The sequence below is a fragment of the Poecilia reticulata genome, chromosome 15 (genome assembly GCF_904066995.2).
Source record: "Poecilia reticulata chromosome 15, P_reticulata-male-v2, whole genome shotgun sequence".
Classification (NCBI taxonomy): domain Eukaryota; kingdom Metazoa; phylum Chordata; class Actinopteri; order Cyprinodontiformes; family Poeciliidae; genus Poecilia; species Poecilia reticulata.
In genome coordinates this window covers 18,648,402-18,673,032 of record NC_088844.1, presented here as the reverse complement: position 1 = coordinate 18,673,032, position 24,631 = coordinate 18,648,402, and the positions used below count along the sequence as shown (strand labels likewise).

General features: G+C 36.5%; 1 protein-coding gene across 1 annotated transcript in view; it reads left to right on the top strand.

The window, feature by feature from the left end:
* dst (dystonin) overlaps positions 1 to 24,631 on the top strand; it is a 113,010-nt gene that overhangs the window by 8,573 nt on the left and 79,806 nt on the right. Inside the window, exons 5-7 of the mRNA XM_081616123.1 lie at positions 17,140 to 17,201; positions 20,969 to 21,058; positions 23,861 to 23,938. Coding sequence (XP_081472249.1) covers positions 17,140 to 17,201; positions 20,969 to 21,058; positions 23,861 to 23,938 — 230 coding nt within the window. The remainder of the gene's footprint in view (positions 1 to 17,139; positions 17,202 to 20,968; positions 21,059 to 23,860; positions 23,939 to 24,631) is intronic.

Genomic DNA, 24,631 nt, shown 5'->3' with positions numbered 1-24,631 from the left:
AAAAAAAGATTACATTAATTATTGTATTTACAAAATATTTTGTTTAATCTTCTGGACCGGTTCTGTTAATAAAAATAAATATAATAATAAAACAACAACAATTTGATTTTAATTCTGATTATTCTGATTCTCAATCAAAATGACAAATATCACACCAATCCTCTACAAGTTCTGAAAAACCCCTCAAGAATTTAAGTTTCCAAGCAAGTTGTTAAACATGTCTGAAGCAGAATCTTGGGCATAATGAGCACAACACTGTGGCCACAATCCAATGAAGAAGACAGCGAAATCTTTTGCTTGAATGTGAGCTAATACATACAGTATATTAGCTCACACTGTGAGCTAACACTGTACAAAGGTTTCTGTACATTTTACAACATTTAACAGCTGGATGGCAGTAAGCTAGTCATTTCATTTGCAGTACAGTTATTTTATTTTCAGTTGTGGCTTAATTTACTGCATCTTACGTTTCAACACTATATATTTTTTATTTACTACATGTTTGAATTAATTATATTTAGAAAAGACATATTGTGATGAGCACCTTTCCAGGTGTTTGAGATCAAAAGCTAAGTCGAGACTTGGAATTTTTTTTGTGTATGTTACATGCTAATGTTGAAAAATAAGACATTTTAAAGAAACATATTGTTAAAGGGGCATTTTCCCCTTATGGAAACCGTTTGTAAATGGCTGATGGTCATATGGTACTTTCTGCTATAAAGAAAGCAGTAGCTTTGGAAAACAATGAAAAAGCTGTTTACATTAATATTTAATGCTATCAATTTTTTTTTTTGGTTTCCATGACATTAAATTAACGTCAGCCCATTTTTTTTGTAACATTTTCTTCAGACCCTAAATAAGTCTGGTCTAATTAGACTGTGCAATATACAACAATTAAACATCCCTCAATGTTAGTTTTAATTTCAGTTCTGGGTTGGGCTGTGAACACGGACCTCGATTATTTTTTTTACAGTGCAGTCCTTCCTATCGGTCCTGTAAAGTCACAGAGGAAGCGCTTCCTATTGGTCAGACTGCAGACAAGGGAGGGCTGCAGGGCGTTTCCTTCAGAACGACAACAGCGCCGATCACTCTCCAGCCCACAGCAAACACACATGCACAGGCGCACGAACACACAAGCATGTAGAGCTACACAACGACACACATGCTGTGTCCCAGTCCGTCTCTGGTGAGCGTCCAGTTTGTGAAGCCCGGGTTATGGCTCAGTCCGCGCCGCAGGGGTATGTGCTCTCGGACGAGCAGGAATACCTCCAAGCCTACGAGGACGTATTGGAAAAATATAAAGGTAGGAGCGGATCTATAAGTCGAGGCTTTTTAAGCGATGAAGAAATCTGCCCGGTCACTGCTTGACAGTTAAGTGGCTAAATGTCAGCCTGCTCCCTTTTCCTCTCTGCTGACTGGCAGCTTTCAATGGGAAAATGGGGATATTTCCCTCATGACATCACATTAAGCTTGAATTTTAGAAACAAAAGACCAAATTCTTATTACAGTAATGCTGATCGTGATTTAAATTGATAAAAAAAGAGGAAAGGGCAGAAAATAAGAAGAAACAGTAATAATTTACATGTAGTTTGCTTGCTTAAAAATCTAATAAGCTCGGTTACTTCGTCAGAGTAAAGGTCTGTTCATTTTTGGAATTCTATAAATTCTCCTTTAATAATACACATGTGCAAAAGAATTGCACGTCTAACAATTTATTCTGTTTGCGTTGTAAAATAACTTCCAAATGAAACAAAAGATCATGCATGGCAGTTCTTGGAAATGTTTATTAGTGGTTAGAATATCAGTTAACTAACTTGTATTTGTCCTGTTTAACTAAAATGCAATTTTTTTATTACTGTAGAATATATTTTCAACATTTAAAACAGCAGAGAGCATTGTGGCGTGAACATGGAGGACATTCAGCTTACACTATTGTTCAATGTAAAGTTTGTAGTTATTCTGTAATTGCAATACATTTTAAAAAAGAAAAAAGAAAATTGAAGTTTAAACATGTACTGAAAACATTAATTGACAATATTTGATTGATTTGATCTCATTCCCCATGGTTTCATGGGGTATGAAGCCTTGTAGCTATTTGGTACAAGCTAGCAAATAGCTTCAGTTATGTTTTGCAGTAAGGTGTGGGCTAATGGGATATTAGGATGATTACATTAAGTAAAAATAACAAGGTTACATGGTATCATAGTAATGTTATCTATTAAATTACTTGTTTTGAGTGTGTTTCACATAGAACAATTACCCTCCTCATTTAGAAGTCCTTTTTTGAGTGACTAAATTGGATAGAATTATCATGGAAAAAATTATTCTTCTTGCCATTCTTTTCTTTATAAAGTAGCACAAGTACTGATAGTACTTCAGCTTGTACTACAGTCCGTTGTTGCTAGCTTGTTGGGCTAGCAGCAAGTGGGGTCGAGGCAGCACTCTGCTGAAGTAGTTCATTCTATTTGTCACCAGTATTCAGTGAATGAAGCCTCCTTACTAAATCATAGACACACAGTGCTGGGTGAGTCATTAGCATGACCAAATTAGTTACAAAGTGGATTCAGGACAAGTGATTATTTTTGGAATGACCATCACAACATTAGCTGGTAAATTAGTTGGGCTAGCTACAGGTATGCTTTATATCCAGAGAAGGCACTTCATTTCGATTCAGAACATTCAACCATATGAACAGTAGGACAAAAAAAATCTGTTGTAAACCTTGCAAACTTTCAGTACTAGTAGACATCCCTATTTGTTTGGTTGACTTTGGTTTTACAGAGATAAAATTCATTGCGTGGTGCTGTTATGACCTGTGAAGTCTCCTATGTTAGGCAGTACAATATCTTATAGCATGGCTCAAAGTCATCTTACATCAGTAGCTCATGTCACTTCACATTGCCATGCCTTTTTGAGAGCACCACATTAATTAGAATCATTCCATCACCGATTCGAGCACCACTGTGCTTGGGCTTGGCAATATCAGACACATGTATCCTCAGGTCAGGCCTGAAGACGCAGAAACGGGCTAAATTCAAACTGACAGCGGTGGATTTTTAACTCTTTGTGTCTCAGTAAAACGCAGACTAAGTCAGGAGAACAATAGGCAACAAATGCCGTGCTCGTTTGTGAATACTCAGCATATGTGTGCATGTTCTTTCAGCTGTTGAGGATTTTTTTGCCAGTAGGCCCAATCAGCTGTGCTGGAAGGTTTAATCGCTGTGAGTGGGCTCTGAAGGAGTCATATGATGGAGCATCATTAGGAATCTGTAGCTGTTGTCTTCAGGCAGATGGGCTGTGACAAATAGAAAGCTTACTTATTTCCTGTGTTTTCAGCCGTTTCAGCCAGTCTGCGATCGGTTTCCACATGTTATGGACAGATTTTTGGGAATTTTTTGTCTTCCCACCAGCTGTTGCATGAACGATGAATTTTTTACTGAAGGGTAAGGGCACATTTCCAAAAATAATGATCATTTTATAATTTTACAGTTTACTGTATCCAATGTAGTCTTACAGTGGCAGCGTCCTTTGTGATCTGTGTTCACCTCACTTTATGCTAAAATAAGTTTTGATTAATTGTATAATTTTCTGTGATGTTTAAGCCATTGATGCTGCAAATTAGATCCACTGTGAGCTGATAATTTCTTTTTTCCCAATTCTGAGTTTCCTGTTTCCATCTACCCAGGTTACAGATTACCCCATGAAGGAGAAATTGAAGTTGGAGGTTTTTAACATTTATTCACTAGAGAGTTAAGGAGTCAATGAACAGCCTGTTTGAAGTGATACATTAATTATAAGGTTAAAAATGCTTTAGTTTTGACGGTGGCGCAGAGGTATTTAAATAAAAACATTCACTGAAGTTTTATATTGACACATTTGCCTTTGCAGAGTTTACTGGTTTCTGTAATACTGTAAGAAATGAACAACAAGCTGAGAAATGTGTCTTGGTTGCCTGTGTTAGTCTACTGTTAAAAAAAATATCAACATATATCCTTTTAAAGTGTTCTTTTCGTGGTTACTTGAATCATTTTCTATCTAAACCGTTATCTAAACCCTTGACAACATTGTTGTCTTTATTATTACCTAAAGCTAGCTTGACCTTTATTCAGCTACATAGAGCCTCGAGCTTTGCTCCTTGTGATGCATGGAGAATCAATGGGATGCTTTTTAAAAGTAAAATCGGCAGCAGTAACCAAGCAAACAAGCCAGTAAACAAAACAGTTGTAGGGACAGTTATAAAACAAGAGGTGGTTTACTTCAACCTTACAGAGACAAATACATTTCTATGTTTAAATGTTCGCTTTTAGGTTATTGAAACCAAAAATATCCTTTTTTTAAATTAGGTATTTAGAGGTATTTATTTGTGATTTTTAAAAACATCCAATACAGATCAATTTGTAAAATTTCATAACTAATATTTCTTGTAGATTCCAGCTCTGAGTAGGTCAGATAAAGTCTATGTTGTGCTACTAACAGGCCTTCACAATTGTATCGCAGTTATGTGGCTATTTTTACGTCAGATTGTGCAATGTGCCATAATTATTGCAAAGTTAGGGATTCAACAGCTGTTGGCTAAAATATAATTTTAAAATATAACGGGATCTCACTGAAATAGATCTTCACATCTGGCACAGATTACAGTCCAAGAGAGTGCTGAAAGCACACACGAGAGAGACAGAAGGGAGGAAAATCTGGATTTATTGTGATCAATATCAATATGTACTTTTTGTATCACCATCTCATGATTTTCACATATAATGCAGCCCAAGAGTTGCGCTAATCCTGTTGCTTACATGTATTTATCTTTACTTTTTTGCCTGTTCAAGAAATTGTTGAACACATTTTTCATTTAAATTTATTTTAATAACTGGAGAAATTGGCAAAATTAAAAATTATAGATCCATGGAGTTCTACACTGTATTAGACTTTGAGACTCCTTTCATTGAATGCAGATCACAAATAGTCCTTCATGGTTCAGTTGCTGAAATAACATACTTATGCAGTTTTGTGTGTTAATAATACACCAACTAGTGTTGAGAGGTAAGGCGGGTTTCTTGGACAAAAGATTGGAAACTTTGGGAATGGGTTAAAGGAATGGCTTCTTAGGCACACACAACAGCCATGTTGTATTTTAAATGGGAGCGTGCTGTTCTAGCTGAGCCTGCTGGGTAGGCCGTCAAACATGAAGGGGCCATTTAAGTTTCACAACAGTGGATTTTGCTCTGTCATCACAGTAGATTAAATGGATCAGTCAGTAGTTTTTGTTTTCCAGTTTTTAGATGGTGTTTGGTCTCGGTGGTCTATATTTCTTAAACCCGAGCAGCCTATGTTTTGGTAATTAAGAGCAGCAAGCTCTATTTGTTTTTCTGCCGTCAAAGCCCAAATTAGTAAGTAATTGCTTGTGATGGTTGGTACAGCAAAGTAATTATAATTTGCACTTATTTCTTCAAGGTTTTCCCTAAACATTAAACTGTTTAATTTTCTAAGAAAGGAGAAAACTCAACTTATAAAGAATACAGATTTTCTTTTGTTTTCTTTTTGCTTAGCAGCAAAATTGATCAAATCTTGATGTCCACACAGCATTAGCCATTGTTCATCTAGCTCTAAATATCCTGCTGTGTTGTAGGGTGTGGTCTGCAAGAGTATCTGAGGCTGTGCTGTCTGTAAATTCATTTATTCAGCATTATCAGCTAAAAGACCACTGAAGATTCTTAAAGAATATCTCAATATGACTAAACCAAGCCTTTAATACCTTCATAATCTCACACAGTGGGGAGTCAGATAATATTCAGTTTTTTTCTGCACAGTCACTGCCTTTGTCCGGCCTCCTGGGCTCAGCCCTGCCCCTCTGCTCTCTGTTGACAGCCCACTCATCACATTCACATGGCCCACTGGCCCACACATAGACTGCAGGCCTCCTCTGTCTACGTTTGAACAAAAGGTACATTGTTTTTATGGGAGCATTGTCCAAGACTTATGTCCTGCTTAGTTGGGTGAACCTCTTTGTTAGGATGTTTTATTACAATTTCAAACTAAATGAATTTAGGTACACTTTGGAGATGGACAGTACCAGCAAAGTGGCTAATGTCTCGTCTGAGTCTCTGGTATTCCCAATTACTGAAGACTAGCTCACTTTCTATTCAGGACATGTAATGGGGAGGTGCAGCGAGGCTTAGACTAAACTGTATTTTGTAGACGGTCAAATTAATGGTTATAAATACAGCATAATTGTAGGAACTTGCACTACTTCCTGAAAGGTGACATCATCTGGGAGGTCACTCCTGGTGTTGCCCAGTGGAGTTTTGACTCTAAATGACAGCATCTGTCATTCAGCCAGTAGTGGATTCTGCACTACACTTACTCAAAGATGTATTTATGCAGAAACATTGATCAAGCATAACATTATGACCACCAGGCTAATGGTAACAGCTTTGGTGAGCACATCACACATGTTCTGTTGGCGTGAGATATGAGTATTTGGTGGACAAGTGAACATCTCAAACTCATTTTGTGCCAATTTGTGCTTTGTGCTAGTGCAAATGATCCTGCTGAGTGAGACCTCAGCCGTCCGGGGCCAGCATGATCGCTCTGTCACTTTGCAGCCTCGCAACCAACAAGTTGTGATCCACTGTGTATTATAATGCCTAAACAACTTAGCTCTTGTCATACTCACTCAAATTCTTCAGCCTTCCCTTTCTTCCCCAACAGGTCAACTGTGAGAACAGGTTAATCACCTGTTTTCTAACGTATCACTTCCACTAAGGGGTGCAAACATAAAGAAATTAATAGTCAAAGGTCACAATGTCATTCCATAATGATGTAGTTAGATTTTCCTTGGTTTGCACAAGCGGTGGATTAGGTTTAACAAAGAATGAACATATAAAATCTGTGTGTTTATTGTAATTGCTGATCGCAATATACTTCAATTCTGACTGGAAACAGTGAATGCAGGACAATAAATACTTTGATCTGTTGCTTATTTTTTTCTCAGTAATTTTACAATGGCGAGATGAACTGGTTCTATTTAACTGTTCTCTCCAAGATATCCACTATATTTACCTTTAAAAAGGTTAGATGTTCTGATCTTGCAGAATGCAACACTACTGTATCCCTGAGATGTTGTATAGAAGGTTATATAAACTATGCCTGCACTGCAGTCCCATGCAGTTGCATCATATCAATGCCCGAGAATGATGCATGCTCGCTGTTGTATTTGTATGCTGTCATGGTGATGGGAAGACCAGTATGACTGGGCCTCATACCACAGCTCTGTTTAGCTCCTCTTACATGAGATCATCTTGTCCCTCCCCTGACTCATGCTCTGCAGCCTTCCCTCACCCTCTCCGGCACCACCTCCTGTCTCTGTCCAGAGAGACTGACAAACTGACTTCCTTTCTTTATTTTTATGATTTTGTCACTGCTAAATTAGGAAGTTTGTTTTGAGAAGCATGTGAAATTTCTTTTTCTTTTAACTGGATTTAAAACCCAAATCTGGAAGGAAAAAAAAAAAACATCAAACAGATTAAACAAATACTGTTCTGGCACGTTATGAATGAACTTATTGTTGCAGTCGTGTGGAATTGGGGTCCTTCTGGTGGCTTAGTAGGATAAAATTAAGCTGTTGTCTTCCTTCAACTTTCAACTTGGTTTATATCTGTGGGTGCCAAAATGAGTTTGAACTTGAGATTGCACTCCGACTTTAAAAGTCAGGCTTCCAAATGTTTCTGTGAGGAATGCCAAAATGTAAAAAAATCACACAATTTGAACTCCCCATTGTAAATCTTGAGAGGCTGCCTGAAAGGAGTAAGTCTTTGTTATGTTTACTTATCACCTAACTGAGAGTATTTTACTTTAAAATGGCATATTCACATCTGCACATATGAGGGTTAATGATGGCTTTGTGTTGGTACTCATGTGTGTTGGTCAGACAGCCGTGTTTATTGCATCCTTCCAATCCTACATTTATCCTTTAAAACTTATTTTTGAACTTCAGGCAATATTTATGCTTTAAATAGAGTATGTGCAGTCATTATTGGACAGTAAAGTTTTTTTTTCTTATCTTTTGTCTCCAGCAAAGGGGAAAAAATACTCCTTTGGCTGCTTTGAATGCTGACAACCTGTTTCAATTACAGAGCTGTTCCAGTCACATAGTTGTGATGCTGCCCTACCTTTTTGAGAAGACGGCAGTTTCTCACTCACAAGGAATGTCAGAAATGTATTGACAAGTATCTCACCATCACCATCAGTCTTGTGCTTGTTGTTAAAAGTTCAACAGAAATACTTTTTTTTTTTTTGCCACTTTTAAAAATGTGATGAAGTAGCCATATGGTGAAAGTCAGAATGTGTTTGCTGGTTACTGGTACCAAAGTTTATGTAGGTTCATTTAAGAGAGTTTGCTGAATGGACCAGGGATTTATTCTGCAGTTTAAAAGATTACATAAACGTGTGCTCCCACCTCCTCACACCAGTGCTACATAAAGCCAGTTGTTCATGCATCTTCTCTTGGTTCCTTAAAAGACAAATTTGGTCAGCTTATACAGTAGAGCTTAATTACATTTTTAAATTGTCCAGCACAATAGTTCTTTCAAATATTTGTAGGTTTTCATTATTTAAACACAACAAATACATTTGATCACAGATTTTGGCTCAATAATGCTGGTGAATCTTTGTCCTTATCCTTGACATTAACGTAAAAAGCTTTAGTTTAGTCTGTATGTTTTTGCTTCCCTGTAATACAAGGTCAAGAGGATTATGGAGGCTGGATTTTGATTGCAGTGACTTTTGGATTCAGTTCTGCTCAGACTGTGAGGATTTTTAACACAGAGATGCCAAGTGGCGTTAAAAAGACATCCGTTTATCTTCTATCCTATTTAAACAAGCTTGCACACTTACGTTCTGCAGGTTTAGAGTACAACACATGAAACGTATATAATTGTATTAAGCTTTATGATAGTGTGAATAGTCTGCAATCAAGGTTCAAAACAGGCTTTCAACCCTTTTTTCTCCTTTCAGTTATACAAGCAGTTTTCCATAGTTCACATTAGGAAATGAAGGATGTCACCTAAGTGGCGGAGATTATGTGGCTTGCAGTTGGAGGGCCAGCATAGTTTAGGGTTGTGGTTATTTATAGCCATGCACATGTGCTTTTGCTACAAATAAGTGTCTGAGGCAGCCAGTTTGAATGCTGTGGTGGTCTCTCAGGAGGGGCTGTACCTACACCGACTATCAGCAGCAAATATTCAGCCAAATATGAGATACGATACTTGCAATAGCTTGGATAAAGCTGTCTTCTGCAACATTTTATGTTGGTTATCATTACGAGCACTTCCATAGTAGTGTGTTTCCCCCTTGCTTTAGCAAAAAACACCCACAACATCCATTCCACTTGACCCCTGAAGGTGTGTTGTGTTACCTGGTGCCAAGTTGTTAGCAGCTGGTTTCTTAATGTCTCATAAGTGGTGAGGTCAGCCATCATGTATGGTTGTAGTCCTCAATTCGCCTCACCATTTTCTGCCCAAAGGGAATATCTTTTCCCTATTGTTACGTCCACCAAGGACACAACATATTTAGGACACGAGAGGTGAGGGTTTAACAAAATGTTTATTTATAAATTTTCTTCACGTTGATTTTCTTAATTCAGCTTCCTCTGATTTTCTGCGAAGAAAATAATGTTAAGACCCTCAAATCCCGTGTTCCCAAAAGTAAAGAAAAAACAAAACCCCAAAAGTATTAACATAAAGTTGGACCTGGTGAGCCGATCAAACGGAACAAAACGGTACAGCAGGGGGCCAACCCTATACAGGGCCGTCGAAGCCCCTACTGGTACCGGACTAGAGCAAAAAGAGAATCTAATCAAAAGAAAGATCGAAAACAGGACAACCGGTCCCACCAGGCCAAAATCACAAGAAAGACAAACAAAAGCTAACAAAAATACCGCATGGCTGGCTGGAGAGTCAGCTGCGGCCCACAGCGACTGGACGTGCGCGCACCGCACGGATGGAGCAAGTGGGACGAGCGGAAAAGGCGGAGCTCGGAAAGGATGATGGCGCTCCCAACATGCCGAAAGCCAGCCTATTTATAGGCGGACCAACAGCGCCACAAATTAACATAATTACGTGAGCAAAAATGAATTTATCCAAACTCCAAAATAGATTAATAACAGGTCATTCAACTAAAATCTATAAGAAAACAAGGAAAAGAAATAGTCAAGAATAATAATGTGCCCGCAGCACATAACACCTATCCACTGCCAATAGAACCAACAATGGGCTTGTGATCATCACAGCTGAACAACAGAGCAATGGAAGATGTGGACCTAATTTATTTACATCATGTGTGCTGCTTATCTGGTCAAAACATGGCATCAGAATTTGCTATGGCAAGAAAGCAAACTGGCAGAAACAGTGTGATGCTTTGGGCGATGATGTTCTGCTTGGAAACCTTGGTTTATGCCATCTATGGAGATATCCCTTGACATGTACCACCATTCTAAGCATTGTTGGAGGTCATGTACTACTATTGTGAAAGAAATTGTGATTTCAATGCAAGCGATACAAAATAAATGATATCTTTAAGATACTAATTGTATTCAGTATCGATATTTCACTTTGGCACAGTTTTGCACAAATGCGTTGCAAACAAACCAACACTTAGCCTCTCCCTTTCAACTGAACACAGATTTGCTGATGATCAAACTGTGCGCCTCTACAGGAAGTTAAACACCAACATGACGAGTACTTCCAGAGAAGAAGAAAATTTGCGATCCTCTTTGGTTAAAAGACAAAAGCAAAAGTGTAGTTTGGGGGTATTTTGCCTATGAAGGACAGACAGAAAAAGGCGAAGGATGTTGATAAGCTCTTAAGTAATCAGTGCAGCAGTGTTGGCCACAAAGAAGTCTGTAGTGGTACTAGACTTCTTTGTGGCCAACACGGTCTGTAGTGGTATTAGTACCACTACAGACTTGGTAAATCATCTTAAAATAACCCACACTGTAAGATAATGAGGAGTAAAAAAAAAAACAGTAATTATAATGGATAGCACAAGTTAATGTTTGTTTGGAGGTTGGTGACCTCTTGATATCCTCATTATGGCTTTGACCTTTTACGGGTGGGAACTATGAAGTGGGGAAGGGGTAAAACAACCTCCATCCTTTCATTACTGCACTGTTAAGTATTTAAGGGATACAGGGTTGGAATTTTGTCTTAAAACTGTTTTATCTTCTTTTTTTTAAAAGACCCACACCAAAGCTGACAAAGATAAACCAAAAATGTGTCAGAGTCTATGTGAACAGCCAAACTTTTTAAATAAATACTTGATATGGTGGTAAAAATGGTATCAAGTGTTATGTATTTTTCTTACTATGGGCATCGAGTTTGAAATCATAGTGCTGTTACAACTCTTATCATACACACCCTTTCAAGACAGGCATATTCCTTGGTGGTAGCAAGATTATTTTGGCTTTAAGCAAAAATGATTTGAGGATCACAACAACTAGTTTTTAAGTGATGACTAAAACCTAAATTTTCCTCTGATTTTAAAACAATTGACCATGTGTTACAAACAAGTCTGATATGCTTGATATTTGTTTTTGAGATGGAGTGGGAGTCTGGTAACAATTGAACATAGCACATGTCCATAGGTTAAAAAAAAAAAAAAGCTTCTGGAAAGGAAATTGTTATTATGTTAAAGCAAGACATCTTGGTCACTTATAAAACTGCTAGTTGTAAACATCTGATTTGTGGAGTGATTATAACAATTTCATCTTGAAATATCTCTTAAAACACAAATATTGTGAAGCCACATCTCTATAATCTTTAATAGTTTTTTTGAATTTCTTTTATATGGAAGACCTTTATTTAGCTTTTGGAGTTCAATTTTTGTTTTCATTTGGTTGTTTTGTGTTTTATGCTAAACCTTTATATTGAGGCTGATATTGATATTCAAAAGCTTTGACTGCTGCTGAAACTCAATAGAAATTAAATGGAATTTTGCTCGAAAGGTGTAATGTTTGCTGAAACAAGCAAAATAATGGAAGCTTTGACAGTTAACAACTGAATTGAAGCAAACTTGTTTAGCTGATTCAATCAGTTGAGAGAAACACTGGGTGGGCAGCTAAGTACCAAATTGTTTGCTCACTGATTTTGTAAGATTGGATAACTATAATGTGTGTGATAAAGGTGCTGAGGTTGTGTGATAACAGATAATTAAGGGAATGATCACATTACTTCTCACCTTGGCACTGTTTGGTATCATATCTTTGTTAGTTTGATATGGTCCCCATTCTGTCCACTTCATGGCCAAACATTAAATGACCTTTATTCATTTGGAGAATTACCAAGGATCCTGTTTTTTTATTCTTAGAAGATCCTCCAGAGGGCACCACAATATAAATCTTCCTTGAATATTTTTCTTGGAGGCGCAGGTTAACTCTTCTTCATTTTTTCTGGTCCACAATATATTGTATTCAGACATTCAGGGTAGAAATAATAATGATAATAAAATATCTATTACCGTTATGCTATCTCATACCAGCTGATGTGTCCGTGTTTGTCATGAATCTATCAGAGTGTGTGTGTGTGTGTGTGTGTGTGTGTGTGTGGGGGGGGGGGTGGGGGGGGTGTGCGTGTGTGTGTGTGTGTTATCAGTGAACTGTTAACATATGAAGCATGGTAATCATTACTGTTTCTCTCCTTGATGGTTTATTTTTCTGACCTGATCTTTGATCTGAGCTGGGCAGTTTCCTGGAATACGTTATTTCCTTTTTTGGATGAATTTTTATGTAATGCTGTGTATGAGTCGGTGTCCCTCTTCAGTCTGAGCAGCTTTCCCCATCTGTGGTTCAACTACACGATGATGTAAGGATCAGCGATGACACAGCAGAACTGCTGAATGTCTGGCATTTTCCTTAGATATCTTATATTTTCTTGAGCTTTAGCAATTTTTGGTATTTTATTTGTGATGTTGGTATCTAACCCTCAGTTTAATTGACTTTATTGTAACATAACATTTATATCAGATTCAATTTCATTTATCAAAATCAAATAAACATCATAACTTATAAGTCTAAAGTATTTTATCTGAAGATTAATCTAATGCTTTCACTTAAAAAGAAGAGTAGAACTGATTAAAATATTTAATTGCGATTAATGCATGTGAGGGCCAAAAAGTATGGAATCCTGTGCCTTAAAAAAAAAGAACAGTAGTAAAAGGAATTTGCTTTAACTCATGATTAACAACCCAGATTTTTACATTCTTAAAAAAATGGTAACTGTCTCAAATCTTTTACAGGTTATAGAGATATAAAGCACATGTATTACTATCAATCAATCAATCAATCAATCAAAATTTGATTGATTGATTGATTGATGTATTACTAGTCAGTATATGCTTATTGTTAAACTTAAATACAGTAAATTAGGTTTGATATTGTGGCAGAAAAAAAATTCCACCACAACATACATTATTCTCTATCAGACATAATTTAACTCCTAAGGTGTACTGTTGGTAGACAAATTAGAATCAGACTTGGAGTTGTTTTCCTTTAAGGATTTAGATGATTCTGACCGTAAATTTAAGAAAAGAGTGTTTCACGGATGTGCAGAGGAAAGATACTTTTGCTGTTCTAAAAGCCTAATGTTAATTTTGAGGAAAAATTGTCCGGAGAGGGAAAAAGGTTGAAGCTTTTCCACAACTTTTGGGGAATCAACCATGTGCGTTTTTTTTGTGTGTTTTGTTTTTCCATGGTTCTGCCACCTGAATCCCCCTTCACTTCAACAGTGGATCAATCTGCTATTGCACACTAGCTGTTTCTACTACAACAGCTAGTGTGGCTGGAGCCTCATGGTACTGGTTGCCTAGGATGTCCCGAAGCTTTTCTCTTTGGATTTGGAATCGGTTATTTAAGGTTAAACGCAAAAAAAATAGTAAAAGTCTTGCAGAATATTTGATTATGGCAGGAAAATGTACTCTACTTAAAGATGAAAATGGGTTTGTTCATATTACAGTAAGAATAATGTGACACTGAAATATTTCATCTTCTACTTGATATTTTTTATCCAGAATAATTGTCACACCACTCCACTTTCCAATTCCCAGTGCCTCTTACTCATAGACTATTTTTAGATGAACTAAATGGAAAAATCTGTGGAGGATAGACTAACAGAACACTTAAAGCACCCTTTCTATTATGGAGATGTATTTTCTGAGGTTTATGACCATTTTGAAGGATTTTCTATGTGACAGTAGCTTTTTCAATTCGAATTTGAATGGTCCAATGAAAGTTACAGTAATTTCCGCCGCTTAACACAAAAATTTCTAACATTTACTAAAAGTTGCCATCAATTTATAAAAATCTTTGGCTCAACAAAGCAGTTGGTTCATTTTTAAAAGCAATCATTTGTTAGAAATGAACACTAGATTTAAAAAAATAATCTTATCATATGGTTTGGTTGTTTTCATATCTTATCATGCAGGTTGCTGACTTGTGTTTACCTGAATGTTTTTAGATGACTGCGATGATTATCAGAAAACACAAACAACTGCACCAGGCAGCTCATTTTGTTTAATCCTTTGTTTTCTTCCCTAAAATGAATTATTTTATTTCGAGATATATTCATGTTTGTCTATAATTAAGCAATAAGGCTGTCTTCTGTCGTAATTGCACTTTTAAATTATTCATAATATGGCGAGTTGAAATCATCCTGGCACTGAAACGGATGCATTTGTAAAAAAATTAACTTTCTGTCTTCACTGCCTTCACAAGCTGCTGCTAGATAAACACCAAACCGCATGGAAACTCAAAATAGCAAGTAGCCATGGAAAACCTGACAGGACTCGCTCTGGATCCTTGATGAGAGAGGGAGTTGCAGCTCCCTTCGGAGGCTGTTAGGCAGAAAGAGAAGCTCAGAGAGACTAAAACAGCTTCTCCGGTCGTTCATTTACGCGACATTCGTCTAACTGGACCGCTATCCTGTTGTCTGCTGGTCGGAAGCTGCCACACAGGATGAAGTACCTGCTTGAAACTGAAAGGGATCACAGAGCACATCTGGTAACTCTCATGTGCTGCATGGGTCAGTACTTATGTTACAGTTTTCTTAAGTGATTGGATCCGTCAGTGTTTGCTCACTAATGATTTCTCTGATGTGCCTGAGTAAAACGTAAAGTGTAATCTACTGTGGAGACTTATAAAGTCTGCTGTTGTTAGGGTTCAGGAAATATTTCTCAGAAACCGCTGATGATCTGATGGTGGTAGTTGTGGGAAAAACGTGCGCTGGCTGCTGACAGACGTTGCTTTTATTGATATCAGCATGTACACGTGTTTTTTTTCTGCTTCTTTTTTTTGTTTTTGTTTTTGTATTCACTAAAGATTACTCTGAGGAGAGTGTATGCAAACGTGTAAGCACTGGAATGAGTCGCATTGCTGTGGTGTCTGGCCAGGAGTTGGCATTTGCAGGAACAAAATAGATACTTGAATTTGAAGAGACTAGTTTATGTTTTTCCTAAAATGCCCGTGCTTTTACAGTGGTGTTGTCACTGTCACAGGGTGATGTCAGTCTGGTTGGTATGGCGATGCAAACAACAAATAAAACATTGTGCTGCTTTTGACAGCTTGTAGCTGAGAGTGATTTCATCTTAGCCTCTGGGAAATCACAACCCTCATTTGTGTTACTGTAACACTTTCCCGTCCTCAAAAGTTCCAGCGTTGCTTCATGTCTTCTATTGAAAAGCTAGAGTCCTTTTTTTTCCTGCATCAATCGTTTATATATTTTTTTTATTTGAATTGTGGTAATTTGTTTTTGGGTTTTTCAAGACTATGTTCTTACTGTCTTTTAGTTGACTTGTTTTGTTACAAATGTTAGAAAGAAATGGATTGATTATGGTGATAGAATTATTTGCACAGTGCCTTGCAATTTATCCTACTTTAACTTTTTCACAAACTGAATATTTAGTATATATCCCAAGACCTTTAATGATAAACTAATACAGTCTTTAGAAGATTGTTAGAAGACCTTAGAGAACAAACAGCATAATTTGGAGCAGGGGAAGACGCTGTACAGGTCAGGAATAAAGTTGTGGATAAATTCAGATTTTCTTATAAAACGACATCAGAAGCTTTAAAAATTTCATAGATCACTGTTCAATCCATCATACAAGAAAATGATCAACTATGACCTGACTGCAAACCTACCTAGAAATGACTGTTGATGTTAGACCTCTAATACCAAAGCTCAGATGGAAACTATGTATCGACAGGATTTTTGGTGTGAACATCACAAATTTGACATAGCCTTATACGGTATACAGCAAACATGTGGAAGAAGGTGCTTTAGTAAACTGTCCTGAACTCACTGCCCTCAACATGAAACATGGCGGCAACAGCATCGTGCTATGGGGAGGCTTTTCTTCAGCAGCGACATCGCTGCTGGTCACAGTTTAAGTGAAATGCATAAAGCAAAATATAAAACAATGCTGGAAGAAATAAAATGTCAGAAGAAAAGACTTGAGTCTTGGGGATGTTTCCAGATTCTCTCCAATAAACGTGACATTTTTGTCAGTAGACGGGTGAGACATAAAACATTTACACCAAATGTTATACACTGTGTAGTGTTGACACAGGAGGGTAGAGTAAAAATAAGCATGCTACACTCTTCAGGGTTTCCTTTGTAAAGATCTTGAAGATCATTTAGGATTTTTCTTCAACTCCACATTTACAAATTATTCTACATTAGAAAGTCCCAATAGAATGTATTGAATTTTGTGGTTTTGAAGTGACAACAGTGATTTGATGTTTGTTTATGTAACTGGTTACCTAGGTTTATGTAATTTTTTTATAATGTTGTTAGTGCAGTATTGCCCTTTGACCCTTTACAATGTCTTGTCAATACAAAACTGACAGGGTTTATCTAGAAATAGAAGATTTTGCTTAAAAAATGAATCTGTAAATCCTTGAAATACCCCAAGCAAATAAAAATGTTGTAGCATAACTTATAACCACACTTTTGTAGCGCACTGTGATTCACAGTTTACACAACACACGTTGCTTGAAGGGGTTTCTGTCTTGATGGATTTTGCAAAAAACAGATGTGCCTAGACAACTGGAGAAGAAAACAATTCATGTTGTGATGTTTTTCCATTTTGTAGATGAAAGAGACCGAGTGCAGAAAAAGACCTTTACAAAATGGATAAATCAGCATCTATTCAAGGTAAGACATATTATCTGGCAGTAGTTTGCAAATGTTTGCTCATAAAAACTGATAGCATATGAAAGCTGTACTGATCATATGTTGGTCGAGTCTTTTTCATGTCACATTTATCAAAACCATTTGCATGTAACATGCACAGTAAATCATTTATTGCTAGTTTTTTTTTTTTTTGTTATGTTCCAACATGTTAACATTCCTCCTGAAACGTTATTAAAGCTTACTGAAAGTCATTTAGGAAGACATGTGTGGCTGCTCTGCAGCAGCAACAGGTTTTCTTTTGTTGAGGGGTAAATGTGAAACGCTTACTACGTGGTTTCATCAGTGTTTGGAATTTAATGAAACACTTAAGAAAATAGACAAGCGTGGACGTGTCTCATCTGTCACGCCTTTTTGGAATATGAAGGATATGGAGAGGATATGAAAATGTTTGTATGCGTTTCAGAGATCGGATGGAATGACTCACTGCCGTGAGATTTATCTGAGTTGTCTTTTATCATCTGATTTACCTGTTCAAGAAAAATAAAACTGTTAATGCTGAAGGAATTTTATTGGTTGCAATTTGACTGCTGCAAATTGCATGTAAAGCCTTGCAGGAAAACAGAAACTTTGATGATCTTTGATAATAAATTTGGCATGATGACACCAGTTTTGATTCTACAATATAGAGAGACCATGCAGGAAATCATTGTGTTGGATGTATGTGTGTTGCAAAAGTATTCATAGCTGAATTTAATTAGTTTGTCACACTTTATTCTCAAGCCTTTTGGTATTTCAGTGATATTTTAAAGAATTCATCAAAAGAGTAGATGAGGAGAAGGGAAAAATCTGATACACTGCAGCATAAATATAAATGAAAGTCACATTTTCAGATTTGCTTTGTGGTTTGGGGCCAATGTGGGAAACTGAAAATGGAAAAAACTTAAAGGGATATGAAGTCTTTTAAAAAGTACCGGACTTTAGTGCATATTTACAGTATCCACATGGAGCTTTACGACTGAACAAAAATACAACTCCTAGAAGTACACAACACTAATAAACACAAATCTATTAAAACTGATATGCAGTCATTAGAAACAGGAAGTACACCCTGTGCAAAACTGAGAGTTTTATGTATCAAGACATGAAACCAAAATGTAGAAATTGTCATAAACTAAATAGACCTCTAGTCATTTTAGAACCTGAAGGGACCAGGTAATTTTTAACTCCTTTTATGGAGAACCCTGGCATTAAAGGAGGATATACATTCTTTTTCCATTAGAGTATGACAAGACAGAATGCTAGGATAAAGATCCTCTTATAAATGCTAAATGGTTAAACAGGTTTTCCTTAGTTTTGCTCCTTTTCCTTAGAAGCCTATGTTGTTTTTCACATTGCAGATTCTCGTGTTCTGTTTGCTTTAGCCCTATGTTTTCCCTGTAATTGAATGGCATTGTTAGAAACTAATTAATCCAACAGGAAGGGAACATATATGGAAACTTTTGTAATAAAACTCAAGGCCAGAATGTCAAAAGAAGAATAAAAGCAAAGCAGATTTCTTTCTTCTCAGAAAAGAAGAAAGAAAATCTTGTATTACCAGATAAAAACAAATAACAGCTATATGGTCCACTAAACACATTGAGCACAGTGACCTATCAGGGTCTAAAGGATCAGTCTGAGACAGGCAGGCTGTTTGTGCTACTGCATCAAGAATACTTTACAGACTATTTGCAGTATGACCCGGCGAACAGTTAATCTCTTGAACAAAGCAGAGTTGGGCACTATTGTACTGTTATAGTATTACTATTGTAATACTTTTCTGAAATATTTACTTGGAATTTGAATTGTCCCCCACTCAGCATTTTAAAAATTTACAATATCTGTGGGACAAATTATAACTCACTGCTTTGTACCACTTACAGCATGAAAAAAAAACCCATTTCACTTTGTCAAATTAAGTCATGCAGCTCTGATGGCCTTTTAGCCTCTTATCTCCAGCTTAATGCAGACATTACTGTGAAAACACTGCAAACTTGCTGACTCTGTTATTCATTTTAAAAGACAGTAGGAAGAGTTAAGCTTGAGATCAGAGTCTGTGGTGTACTTTCACTTCAACCAGTCTAACGACTGTCACGTAAAATCTGAGTCTTGGAACAGATTTTACGAGACAAGGATGTTGGTGTCCTTCCATCAATGTTTAAGGCAGATTGACAGTGGTGAACAGAACCATTTACCATTTTGTTTTTGGAAGGATGCTAGAGGCTCATAGAAACTGTTAGTTTTAGTTCTTGCTTTAGGAATCGCTGCAGTGCAGGCTACATAAATCTTGACACAATCTTGGCAGAAAAAAATAAGGAAATAATGTTAATGAAATTACCTCCTTAGAATTACATATGGATTAGAAATTGCATACCAAAATAAAAAAGTTTGAAAACCATTTTCATTTTATTTTAACTAAGGTACATCATTTTTACATGTATTTTCAGAGATATTGATTTTTGCTTTGTAGGTTTTAGAAGTGTGGAGTGTCAAAAATGCCGCAATTCAGAAAAAATAAATAAATAAAAATAAAAAAGCATACATTTTTGTTACCTGCCAGCATGACTCAAGACTATTGGTTAGGAATAAGTCTGCTCCAATCAAGATGATTGACCTAATGTGTCCTTTTGATGTTGGTGACCTCAACAGTTTAAATAATTTCTTTGTGCAGCTCAGTCATTTAAACCGCTAATCATATTCAATTGACACATTAATTAATTTGGTTAGTCTAAATGTCAATCACACATCTTTTTATTTTGAATTCTGGTACTTTTGTCTCTTCATTCGAAGGGTCTCACATGCAGTCAATGAGGAATTAGAGGTGCTGAGTTATAGGTTAAGATTTTCTTTCCTGACTCAATAATGCAAACATACTGATCTATTCTGGACCCACAGCTGTGGTTGCTATCAGGGAATAAAGTCCTGAAAGTCCTGTGTTAAAGCAGGTCAATGGGCAGCTGACTGATTTCAAGGGGGATGCTATTTAGGCCAGGGAGGACAGAGTCTCTGACTGCTGTTGTTTAGCACCTCTCTTAAGTTGCTAGATGAAGTGTCACGCTGATAACCTTGGAAGACTTTAATGACAAATGCTTCTCTGCATACTTTTGTTATTGGCTTTACCGTCAGGGCAATTTTGAGGATTTTAATTATGTATTTGAACTGTCCTGTTTTCAGCATTGAAAATGGTGATTTAACTATTTAACAGAGTTTTTTTTAAAGCATGTAGAAAGTGCCAAGGATTGATTTTATTGTGAATTTTCAGCTAAATTTGCACAGGGTAAAAATGTTGTATAAAGGTTCAAACGTACACAAACAGCATTTTGATAAATATCCCTGAGCAAGTCACAGACAAAAATACCCTCTTTTCTGTAGCCTTCAGCAAACTTCTTGGTAGAAATGGGAAAGTTAATTAGGTTGGTTTCCAGACTTGATTCCAGACTTCATGAATTTTAATATGGTTGAGTTAATGAGATTCTGAGTTGTCGGTAAATGTAATAAAATAAATATATGCGTGTGTTGAAATAATGTCTTTCTAAACTTCTCTGATAACATAAAGTAGAAAAGTTCAGTAATAATAAAGAAACTTGTAGCTGAAACTGTACTATTTTGCGTAAGAATGTGTGAGCGTTAAACAAATAAATGATATATCACATGTAATGTATAAAATAAATTCAAAATGTGAATAAACAGCAGCAGCAGGACAGTAATTTGCACAACTTGCAGACATTTTATCTTCCTTTTTGCTTCTGCAGGTACGAAAGCACATAAATGACCTATATGAAGACTTACGAGATGGACATAACCTGATCTCACTGTTGGAGGTTTTGTCTGGAGACACACTGGTGAGTTTGTGCTTTTTATTTTACATGCTTCCAAAAAAGACGAGGGCTCAGATTTACATGGAATAAAATCTGATGATCTTTTGGCTCTCTTGAAATTAGATTTTGATACTGAAGTTAGCGCCTCTTTCAAAGAGATCTGTCAGATAACCCAGACATCTAGAGATCTTGTTGTACAGCACAGACTATCCTACATTTTCAGTGTGGTTGCTCTGGTACTTTCTTTTTGCTCTTATGTAACTTTAACTTAGTGAAGAGGGAAATCCTGGGATTTTAATCCCTGTAATCAGCTTTTCTGCTCCATCCACTAAAGTAAAATAAAAAAAAAATCTACTTTTGTTTTTGCTGGTAAAACATCAAATATTAAATGCTTTTTTGAAAATCTACCATATCAACATAAAATTGCTGCATTAATTACATGATATGTGTTTCTAAATGTTGCTTTACTTTGCTTGTTTGTTTTTTTGTTTTTTTTTTGTAAATGATTGGACTAAAGTTGTGTTATTGCCCTTGGTATTATATATGTATAAATGGATCACAGAAAGTTTTTATATCCTCATTTCAGAGTGAAGACAAACACAATTCTCCTGAACTAAACCTGATAGTTCAGGTTCTGTTGCTTTCTTTGCTATGGCATCATATTGATATGGCCAAATGTATCACTTCTGCACTCTATATGCTTCCACAAATTCTAAAATTTGTAAAATTTAGGTTTGTAAATTTACCTTGTAAATTTGCCTCCACCAGTTTGAGTTTTCCTGTGGAACAGGAAACACTATTGTTATTTTCATCAGTTTAACTTATATGAGAGCAGGGTTTCTGTCGGTTGTACAGTAGACCGACAGACGTGTAGAAACCACTGTGCACTTTGTAAATGTTTTCTACTACCAGTAAAAACTGTTTACTATCGTTTTAAAAATATAAGGACAACTCAACTATACTAGAAGATAGGTCTGCGTACTATTTTCTTTGTTGAATTTGGAGCCTAAATGTTAGCAGTTTGTTTTTCTGTAAACCAGAATTTTTCAGGATTATTTTTTCCGCTCTATGCTATTTCTATTAAAACAATATAGAGCAGAAGCTGTAATGAAAAAAATAAGTAAACGTCATTGCAAAAAGAAAATGATCAAAGTGTCTGCTCTCCAATTCAAATGTAATAATAGTTAATGGAATTGTTGTCTTTCTATAATGTAATAATTTGCATCTGTTAACAAAATTGAAAATTGAAAAAGGATTTATAGTGAAAGTGTTATCTAAATTGTGAAGCTTCTGATTATATGCAGAATGTTAACTATAATAATTCATTTTTTAAATATGTCTAAAAACTCTATTTGCCTACATCAGTGTATGAGACTTTAATTTTATCACTTCTTTCATTTATCCAAATACTGGCATCCCCCCTCTTACATCAGTGTTGCGTTCATCCTTTAAGCACTTGTTTGTTTTTTCTGTTTATTCCCTACTACTCCTCATCCCTCTCTCTCTCCATTCTTTGACTGGTTTCTGTCCATTGTCCAACTTTCCTATGATTTGGTGGCTGTGTGTGTGTGTGTGTCCATGTCTTCCTTTTCTTCCTTATGTGTTGCCTTTTCGGTGATAAAGCAAAGGGAGCGTGATTTTCTGAAGACGTTGCGGTTGGTGAGTGGGAGAGAAGCATGTACGGTTGAGCAGCATGGAGACACGGTGGATGATGATGATGATGATGATGATAAGGGGGTACGTGTGGCTTGCACCCTTACAATAGCCCACTAATTCAGCTCATGTTGTGGCATTTGAGTAGAAATATCCATACAATAGAGTTTCTTTTCCTACAGGTCTGTGTAGTTATTTCTCCAGCTGATAATGACATTTTTTGCCCATTGTTGAACATATTTTCCTTTTTTTCCACATTGTTTTAAGGCACTTTTGCTTTGGGACTTTTTTGATGAAGGCATAATGGAATTATGTTTAAATTTTATGCTGCAATAGCGTTTCCTGGGACAATTCACATCAGTTCTTTACAAAAACTGCAACATGCGATCAGCCACACCCATATATTAAAAAACATTAAAAAAGTCTCCCTTGAAGGCTTTCACAGCCACATCACTAGCTTCATACATCATGAAGTCATACAGTTAATTCTGTCTGAACCTCTATGATGATAAATTTTTTCTTTGCCTTTAAATTGTGGATTTGGAAATATTTAGCTGCTGAAGCTCTCTGAATGGCCTTCACTAAACCTTTTTTTTTTAGTGCCGTTGCTTTACTACAGAGAGGGACAGGATGGCTGGATGCAGTTCAAGCCTTTCACTGCTGCTTCTGCTGCTGCATCCTGGCTCGAATGCATTTTCCATTTCATTACCTCATCATGCTGTGGCCCATAGCCGTTCATGAGCATTTGCCACAGAAGATCATAATACAGCACTATATAATCATCGGTGGCACTGAGATCCGAATGGATGTCAATTTATTTCATTCATTCATTTTGGCTTTAAGGGTCGCTTTTCCTTTTGGTTTTGAGATTTGATTTGTTTTGAACTAATCTATATGGCTTGAGTAGATGGAAAATGTTCAGCATACGGGTGGTTCACCACACTTTATTCAGCGTTTGCACACAATTTGAGTGGATTTGAAATGGCAACAATTGTTGTGGATTCCACGTCTGTCAGTTGTTTGTTCTTTTACTTTTTTTTTACCTCTTCAGATGTGGGGGTAAGATGCATGTTCTGTGTCATTTGTTTTTTTATCTATTCATTTTCCCACCTATTCCCTGATGTTAAGTATCTGATTAAGCATACAGCTGTTCTTCCATATTTATCTCCACAGCCTCGGGAGAGAGGAAGGATGCGCTTCCACAGACTCCAAAATGTACAAATAGCTCTGGATTATTTAAAGAGGCGACAGGTAAAGGACCTGGTCATGGTCATTTTCAGGTTTTTGTTTTATCTTGTAATTGGAAAAGACCATAAAGAAAATATCTCTTAATAGCCTTCTCTTCTCATGAATGATCAATAACTATTTCTGATAGTAGATAATGAAATGCTATTGTATGCATGTAAGAGAAGAATAGTTTCAATGCAGTAATAATATTTTAAAAGGAAAACTTAACTGCTGAGCTGACATTTTAAGCTACCTTTCATTTTTCAGCAGCTAGCTTGATCAGAGTGGTTAGCGTAACTAATAGCATAACGTCAGTATTCACTTAAAGAATGTAAACGCCGACTTTAACTTTGAGGCTTCTAAAAGTTTGTCAGCATTTCTTCTTTCTGTACAGTTTTGACAGACAGAAGTTGAAACTTAAAGGTGAATTCACTGATTCAACAAAAAATTCCCAAGCTAGGTCTGACCGGATCTTTATAGTTTGAGTGTTCTTCCTTTAGTAACAGCAACCACACTAAAAAGTGTTGTGGTTCGATTGACCTGTTAGTGCTTAAGTAGGGTGCATTTACTGACTGGAAAAGGACAGACGTTTGAGATTTTATCCAGCTGATGAGTCAGCTGATTCCAGGCATCAGCCGACACAGATTTAGATTTAAATTATTAACATTCAACAGAGACGGTAGTTTTTGCTAGAAAATTAGACAGGTGTCTCTCAAA